The sequence below is a fragment of the Austrofundulus limnaeus genome, unplaced genomic scaffold, assembly GCF_001266775.1.
Source record: "Austrofundulus limnaeus strain Quisiro unplaced genomic scaffold, Austrofundulus_limnaeus-1.0 Scaffold262, whole genome shotgun sequence".
Classification (NCBI taxonomy): Eukaryota; Metazoa; Chordata; class Actinopteri; order Cyprinodontiformes; family Rivulidae; genus Austrofundulus; species Austrofundulus limnaeus.
Window position 1 is genome coordinate 421,420 of NW_013952664.1, and position 9,454 is coordinate 430,873.

The window sequence follows — 9,454 nt, forward strand, 5'->3', positions numbered from 1 at the left end:
TGTCGGTCCTCCATACTGCAGAACTTRAGAGGTAAATCAATGTCTGAATCAGGTGTGTTGGGGCCAGGAAAAACGTAAAACATGCAGGGCTGCGGCCCTCGAGGACCAGGATTGCCCACCCCTGGTTTATCAGCTTTGCACATCCTTAATTGTAAAACGCTATTTTTAACATAGATATTTTCTACTCAAAGAGAAAACTGCAGCAAAAAAAAAAAAAACCCTGATAAGCCCTCCTGCAGCAGCACAAGTCCCATGCAACATCATACTTATAAAATATAAAATGAAATATGCAAAATTGTCACAAAGATACAAATACTGTTTCTGATAGACGGAGCATGAAAGCAAGCAAAAATAGCGTCGCTGGCACAGCCGCCTGTATCTCCACGCTGTCTCCTCCTTGCACAAAAACGGTGCCATTTTCTTTCACGAGTACTTTAACTATTTTTATACGCTTTGCTGAAACAACTGTAAAGATGACTATATTTTCGCACTGCCTCGGCCAGCTACCCTCCATCAAAGCAGTTGAAGCAAAATGAGAGCATTAGTTAACCCACTTTTTTTGCGCAAACACACCAACAAATTTCGGAACAATTACACATTATTTGGCTCATATCCCTGCAGGGAAAAAAATGTCCTGCCATAAACTTGTGCACTGAACGTGTTACGCATCTCTAAACTCAGCTGCAGCAGCGTTTCCCTTCTAATCATGTTAATGAGCAGCAGGTTTGGAGCATAACCCAGGAGAGGCGGAATCCTTAACTGCTTTGTTAGTGGTGTTTAGAGAAAGAAGACCTCATAAAGTTGTTTAAAGGTGAATCCTTACCGGTAAGTTGGCTCATTTTCCAAGGTTAGGTCACATCAAAAGGGAAGGATGCATCATGAAGGGACTCTTAAAAGTTGCAAGATGATGCTAGAACACTAAAGTGCAGAAACAAACTTGCTAATGAAAAAACAAGCTCAAAAAGGTCATTAAACACACTGAGCTAGAAACCAAAGGTATGAGCCTGCAGTGACATTGGATAAAAAAATAATAAATGTGGCCACGAGTTAATAACTTTTGGCTACAACATCATTTTGAGCATCAGTAGCTCTTTGTGAAAGATACTGACAATTTTGGAGTCAGATTATTTGCTCTTTTTGTTTTTAACTCTTCAAAGTGACTGAAGTATTCATTCCTATATTATGTAAAACGAAATCACTTTAAACTTGTCCATGTTAACAATTAACAGTCTCCGCAAGGAAATGATTGCAAGAATTATTTCATGACCACGCATTAACCATCTTGTGGCCATGGTTTTTTATGTCATAGCCCAGCATTAACTTTTGTTTTTTTATCCAGTGTCACTGGATGGGCTCCATACAAGCAATCATTTCATTAAAAAAAAAACACTAAAATTCCAAACATTTCTTCATGTTGTTTAATTTCCTAGGAACAATTGATGCCAATGAGACAGCTGGATGATGTGTCACAGATTATAACTGTCTCTTCTTCAGTGTGTCTTAAAAAGCAGGTTTTTTGGGGGGGTGGGGGGGGGTGTACGAAACATCCAGGCTCCATTTAAAGCCTAGCTGAGCTGGATCTTAAGCTAAAACTTGGTCCGGCGGAAGCTGAATATCCTCAACACAGGTGAGATCTCATAATGTTACCTCAAAGTTTGACTGTAACGGCTTCAAATATATCATTTCTCACCTGAGTTGATTTTTGTGGCATAAAGGGTGTTCAGGAATTAAAAGTTTCTCAATTTATTGTATTTTTTTAAATCTAACGGGACTGGAAACTTTTTGAATGTTGCAGTTTTGTGGCTCAAAACCAAACGGCAAAGCTAACAGCTCATGGCTCYGCGAAATGTTCTCCTCTTACATCAGGTGAATGGAAGCACCTTGAGGCAAGCACAAAGGCCGTGAGGGGAAGGGGGAAAAAAAGAAGTGTTTTTACCCCACTGAATGCCATCTGCCTTCGCCTTCTGTGATGCTCGTGTGAGGCAAATGCAGAGGAGAGTTGCAGCTCGCACTTGGAGCCGTTCCTCCGGGGTCCGTGGAAATGTATTCTGCCTCCTATAGGACGCACAAAAGAAAAGGGGATCAAAACTTAGGTTGGCCATCTGCTGTGAGCAAATTTCCAAACATTTGGCAGCAGGAAAATAAGAGTTACGCATCTTAAAATAGACTAATCAGACTTTGGAGTTTCTCTGAAGTTACAGGAAATTTTGCCACCTGCTGTAATCAAGAAATCAGTCTTCTAGTACTTTTTTATTAACATTTTAAAAGCAAAAAAAGCGCAAATTGGTACTACCTACTGTTAGATGCTTCTGCACCGATGCATATATATTACACATATTGAGTGGCATTAAAAAGTGCCGTGCTTTGATGTGTTAATGTAGATTTAAAGAGAAGTCTTGACAGCTTTTAATTAAAATGTTTAAATAGTCCTCACATTGATGTCAGTGTTCTATTTTTTATTACCCAGATTTGATTTGACATTTTGTTTTTTATACTGAAAGGTTAAGAGATGGTTCAATTGATAATTTAATCATTTCAGGCAGTATATTAGAATAATAAAAGGCATCTTAAGACACTCCTTGGGTTTAAGTGACTTTATCATGTTGACACATCCTGAATCAACACTTTCACAAAGGCATCCGAAGGTCACGAAGTGTCAGATTATTTGGAAAAGCTCAGAGATAATTCTGGGAGTTTTAAAGAGAAGGCAGAAATAAAGATGGAGAAACAAAAAAGAAAACTTTAGAACTAAAACGTTTTTTGGTTTGCACTTTATGAACCAAATTTTGAGTTTTAAAGTGTTTACCTTTTGTAAGTTCTCATACATCCTCGTTAAACCTTCCCAGAAAAAGACGTGTGGATGGGAGCACATGTTCTAAAACCTGTACTTTTTTCGTTGATGGTGTCTTTCCAGGWGTGTAAGCTGCCCAATGATGCACCTCCATACCATCAGCGAGGCATGTGTACTGCTAGCATGGTCCTTGTCCTCTTTATTACAGTGAATTTGGCCTTTATGTTTTCCACAAATAATTTTAAATTTGGATTCTTCTGACCACAAACACTTTTCTACTTTACCAAGATTGGTTATTTTTAAGGTTATTTTACTTTATAAATTTAAATGGAAAGTCGGCCCACTTGGACTGGCCTTTGTTAGTTTATTTAGTCTGAGGATTGCATTGTTGTTCTAGCAAGCATAAGGAAATCACCACCACAAGTGACCCCAGGCTGCAATAAAGTATTTAAGCACATTGTAGGTAACCAGTCGCATAGCAAAATTTGTAAGTAAAGTAAAGTTTTAGCACCTTTCATGGAAATAGATTCACAAGATGCTGTACAATCAGAGGGAAATCTAAAAGATATACGAGAACAGGATATACAAAAATTTGGAACAAAAAAGTATAAAAGCTACACAACCATCAAAGTATCAAGACTGTGCAATCCGAAAAATAAAAACAATAATATCTAGACAAAAAATGGGGAGGGCAGAGTAAAACAYTAACATATTAAGATGAAGGATTTTTAAATCAGAAATTAATTTGGAGGCAGGTCTCCRAATGGGTAGATCGTGGAGTACTGGTACATTTTAGAAAAAATATTGTCCGGCCCAGTTCTGGCCCACACAATGCACTTGGCCTGAATACTGCAAAGAATGATGGCCCTTTGGTGGCCCACAGGTGGTTTGCCAAAGGTGGTCCCATGCATGGGTCAGTGCAACATAAACCAAACCACAGCCAGGTCAGCTGGGGCATGCCAAATTAATAACAGTGACAACACTGCCAAACCTGGCCCACACCTGTCTGCTAGGTCAGTGGTTCCCAAACTTTTTATCTTCTGATCCACAAAATATYCATGGCAAAAACTTGTGACCCCAAATATTACTGGTCTGAGTACACGAACTTTGTTAATAACCCTAAAAACACAGGCTTTTTGACAATCTAAACAGCTTATACACAAATATGAATACTTATTTATACTTATTTTGTGTTTTTGTAATAGTAATAGGGAAAATATTACATCAGCAATTATTTTATTACCCTTTAAATTGATTTCTGGAGATTATCCAAGGTGCTTCATGACCCATAATTGGGTCCCAAGCCCAACTTTGGGAACCAAAGTGCAGTGGTTCCCAAACTTTTCAGCTTTTGACCCACAAAATAACAGTAACAGAGACCTGTGCCCCCAACTATTTATGGATGATAAGCATTTGTATCAGGTCAATAAAACATGAGCATAGTAACAATATTTTTATACTACATTTATTCATTTTAAATACATTAACCTCACTCCTTTGTAACAACTAAGGCAAAAATTTAGAAAATCTTTTCAGGACCCCACCTTGATGTTTTGGGACCCCACTTTGGGTCCCGACCCCAACTTTGGCAAACACTGTGCTAGGTCATGTGAAAATGATGACCGTGTGAACATTTAAAACTTTTGCACAAACCATTTTGAAACTGTTGCAAATAAAACTGTTTTAAGACGACAGAAGTTTGTTAATGTTTTGGCTGCGTTTAAACTCGCCAACAGTGCATCAGTCATGTCGTACTTCAGTTCTGTTTTTTTTTTTTTTTCAAACCGGGGTTGTTCTAACAGGTAAGATATTGATTATTTGTAAAGTAAACATGTCAACCTGTTGAAAAAGTCCGGCTTTGCTCCCGTGGCTGTGAGGGAAAAGTCCATCCAAGAGGGCCAACGTTCACCCAAATCCTGATGAATTCCAGATGAGAGTCCAGACTGTCTGGCCTGAACACACACACACCCACACACACACACACACCCACACACACACACACAACAGGAAGGAGGGTGTGTGAAGGAGGATGGAGGGTGGAGGCAATTTCTAAAAACAACTCCTGCACCCTAATGTGCGTGAGCTTTGATGAGTGTGTGTTTGTGTCAGATCAGTGTGTGTGAGAGGGTCAGCACAATGACACAGTGGTGGATTTTACTCGCCGTTGTTTACCTGCTCAGCCTGCAGGCAGCTGCTCAGCACCACAGGAAAGGTAAGACGCACCTGCTAGTTAAAAGATGTACTTTGACACATAAATTTAACCCTAATCTGTCAGAAAATCTCCCCAGCATGAGAAAATGTTTGCTTTTCAAGACATTCCTAGGCTAGAACCAAAACGAGTTCCACCTAAAAGGTACAGCAAATTGTAAAAAAGGTGTAAAGAGTTGAGTTTTTATGTGTGCTGCTGTGAAAGAATGTGTTTATCTTCAATATTTGACACTAGAACAAGTCTGTATTTTTTTCCAGTGAAAAGTGACTGGCCTGTTTTTACTGGATCTGCTCATTGAGGAAATTCCTGTCTTGATACTCACATGGCCTCAGAAGTTTCGAAAACACACGTGATGCTAAACCAGCTACAGGCGAGGTCTTTTAGAGGGTTGGGTTTCTTGAAATATTATGTTCCTTGGAAATTATTCACAACTATTTTTTATTGGTTCAAAAGTTTATGTAATTGTAAAGCCTTTTTTTCTTGTTCGTTTTTCTCAGTTTGTGCCTCTTTCAAATGGACTAAATCTAAATCCGTATTTTAAGGTCTGTCTTTATGGCTTTTTTCAGGGCTGCTTGAGCTCTGATAATCTAATTGCCTAATATTAATTAACAGATTTGCTTAATGACAATCAATCAATCATGTATTTTGTTTATATTATGTGCATACCTGCAGTTTAGAACTGTGCATCAACTGGGTCTAATATATTTAGGATAATCTYTTTTTGCTTTAATTGAAGTTTTATGTAACATTTTAGATAAATCTGTTACAACATAGCTTTTTTCTATATAATTCAACACAAAATAAGCATTTTAAGCTTGTTTGYGTACTTTGGAAGAATACTCAGGTGGCTTAATTATGTTTTTTTATGTCATATATATGATTCCATCATGTAGGATTGGAATTGTTGGKTATGTGTATATWTTTATATAYGCCCTCCATGTATTTATCCATTTATTTTTCAGGTGAGCGGACAGATGTTGGGTGTGTGGTCCTGTGTTTTGTTGGTGTATATTTAATATACTTCTAATCGCTATTTCAATCTTTCTATCTTTCTAATTACTTCTCCCTCTGTTTTTCTCTCTGTCTCTTTTTTCTCTTCACTTTAAAGTCACTGATGATGAAGAAATAAATAAACTAATATTTGGTTTCACTTTCTACTGAAGTGACAAAAAAAATAATTGGAATCGTTTTCAAAAATCCCAACAATATTTGTGGACTGTCGTGAATTTGCGCAGAAATGACTATAATCAAGTCATTTATTAGAGCATCTATTTAGCATGCAAATGTGCAGCTAGCGCAAAAAAAAAAAAAGGTTTTCCTCCAACCCAGGTATAAAAATAAAAAACACTATTGCTGTTTATGCTATGCGCAACATATTTTACTGTGGGAGGGTTTATCCCCCACAACACTATGTTTCAGTTTTATACGAGAAAACATTGAAGCTTGTTGTGCTSAAAAAAACAGGGYACCACTTTACAATAAGGCTCCCCTCATAGATGGCTTATGAATAGTTTATAGATAGGTTATTAATTCATCTGTAAACACTTTATAAATCGTTAATAAGTGTTTAYTATTCATTAATTGAGGGCAGGAAAGAGACAAAACTGTCCGATTTCTTGCCAAATAGTGAACCAAATGTGTTCATGTATCACATTTAAAGGTGCTTAWTAAACATTTCAGACTAGTTTACTACCTTGTAAGCACAATAATGTATTGAAAACACATTTTACATTTAATATTGTACTGCATTACTGCATTATACATATCCACAGTAATCAAAGGGAGACTTATTGTAAAGTGTTGAACAGTATAATAATAATGTCATAACAGAGCCTTACAGTGTGCTGTTTTACACTTTACCATAAGGCTCGTTTATGGCATTTATACAAGTTTATTAGTCATTAATAAATAGTGTACCTACTGTCTTACATTTTACAATAAGGCTCCCTTTGACAGTTGTTAATATGTATAAGTAATATAGTTCAATATTATTTTTTAAATATGTGTTTCCAATATATAATTCTGCTTATAAACCTAGTGATTTGTACACAAACAGATTTGGCTCACTATTTGACAAGAAACCGGACAGTTTTGTCTCTTTCCTGTCCTTAATTAATCCATAATAAACATTTATTAATGATTTATAAAGTGTTTACAGTTTAATCAATAACCTATCTATAAACTATTCATAAGCCATCTATAAGGGGAGCCTTATTGTAAAGTGGTACCAAAAACAGTACAAGTTTACACTCTTCTACAATACCACCCACCAACATAACAGATGATTTTTGGGGTTAAACTTTTCACATTATACACTTATAAATGTGTTAAACAATCAAAGTCTGTTGAAATCTGGTTTGTTGTCACGATACGTGTGGTCCATTTAAACTTGCATGGGTTTTAATTTTCACATTTGTTTTTGGAACAGTAGAGGTGCAGAATCAGCTCTACAAGAATAAACAAACCAAAAATAATAAAAAAAAAATAGAGCCTCCAGCTGATCCACATTATTCGTAATGATTTAAATGGAGTAAAATAAATGTAGAAACCAGCATGGAAATACTTTAAAAAAATGTACATAAAAAAACCGAGTGCTGTTTGCTTCTTTGATTTGGACAAAACTGACCACTTTGTCCCACTGATCGTCACCAAATCACTGCCTGCAGCTTTGTTTGTCTGTTTGGTTTGTTGGTTTGTATTACAGATTTAAAATGAAACCACACACACACACACACTAAATATGGACTGGTGCAACTTTCATTCTGAGTGCACAAAAAAGGCTAAGAAGTCACAAAATAGTTTTTCAGTATTTATGGCAGTTTTGCTCTTTGGGCTGAAAGCAAACAGTCATAGGTATATTTAAACCAAAATGGATAAACGCACGGTTGTTTATGTATTCTCCTACATTCTCATTTATTATCAGTGTTTCCAATATCCACAGTGTCACATTCTATCAGTTGTTCCTGTAAAAGAGCACAACTTTATTGCCTCTTAGCCTCTGCTATTGATGTTGATGTGTTTGCATTGTAAGCGCTGGATTTTGTATCCGAGTCACGAGGACCGTTGTCTTTCCCCCGGATTTGAAGAGTAATTTGGAGGTGAATTGAAATGCGGAAGATGAGCTGCAGCTGTGAGGATTCGCTTCGACTTCTACGTCCTCCTCACCTCTCTCCACTGTATGCCACGAGTATCCAAACATCATCAGGATGTTGTTTTCCTGCAGCCACAGAGAGCCATTCAGCCGGGCTAATTAATGGCGCTTTTGTTGTTTCCTCATCTTCTCGAAAGCGGTTAGCAGGAGATTACAAGTTCCCTGCCTGGACRTAATGACACACGAGGAAACCTGAACGTTCAGAAGAGGAAGGAGAGGGAAAACACTGAAAGAACAGCTGACATGTGATCAAGGACATTTATATTAAAGATTCAATCTGAAATTTGCAAAAATAATAAGCTAAACTATATCAATTATCACCGTTTTACTGCACACCTGATCCTTGTCTCCTCCCAGGCAGTGGCGGATCWAGGATTTTTCTGAGYAAGGGGCAATCAAGGGGCCACTATATTTATTGAGGGGCCAAGTATTTGTTCAACCTTCTTTCACACAAATCCCCAGTTTTGGTAAGGTGTTTACACTTAACCAGTCACACATGTTCAAACACCTGTAATGTAATATAATTTTTAAAAAAGCCTGCACAATAAATTCTCCTTACCAGTTTTACATATTTTTACTAGAAAAAATACTTTCAAACACAGAGAACTTGAGCAAATCTAGTCATCATTTGTCAGTTGAAAGACTTTCTGCAGTATTGTTCTGATTCTCTTAAGAAGATAAGAAGACCTGTAAGCTTGATTCATGCTGGAATTTCCTATTTGACTCATTAGCGCCTCTAGGGTTATGACATGGAACTACATAATGGTATAAAAAATCACAGAGAATCTCATTACAATGTTTTCATTGTGTTTTTATGTAAATCACTGTTTTTATTTTACTGTGAACTCAGTAATATAATTGTGGATTTTTTCCTGAGAAAATCTTTTATTTATCTGGACTAACAGAAGGTTCAGAACTGATTATAAAACAGAAATGTTAATTAATCATCAGAAGTGTTTTGCAGTGATTTCTCTTAGAGTCTATCAGAAGACAGCTGAAAAGAGGTAATCATATCCTGTTTTGAACAGCCATAGAATTTTAACCTTGGGCTGGCGCTGCTAGCAAATTTTTATCTTTCTTTCTCTGACTCATCTCTAAGCCTGAAGGCGGAACCAAAGTTCGTCCGTTTCTTTTACTAACCCGGACAGCTTTGAGCGACACACTCTTCTTCCTGACTCCAACCAAGGAAGAAAGCTTAGGTTCTCTCCGGAGGGGGCCCAGTTTGGCTTTAAGTCTGAGCCCAGGAGCTAACTAGGGGAGACTTAACAGCCAGAGACCCGGCACACCGCCGGCGGTCCCACCC

The 9,454-nt window shown here is 37.3% G+C and overlaps 1 protein-coding gene across 1 annotated transcript in view; it reads left to right on the top strand.

The window, feature by feature from the left end:
* The first annotated feature begins 4,889 nt into the window (after positions 1 to 4,889).
* The window catches only part of fam180a (family with sequence similarity 180 member A), a 15,195-nt gene continuing 10,630 nt past the window's right edge, over positions 4,890 to 9,454 (top strand). The window contains exon 1 of the mRNA XM_014020669.1: positions 4,890 to 5,003. Coding sequence (XP_013876123.1) covers positions 4,928 to 5,003 — 76 coding nt within the window. The 5' untranslated portion in view covers positions 4,890 to 4,927. The remainder of the gene's footprint in view (positions 5,004 to 9,454) is intronic.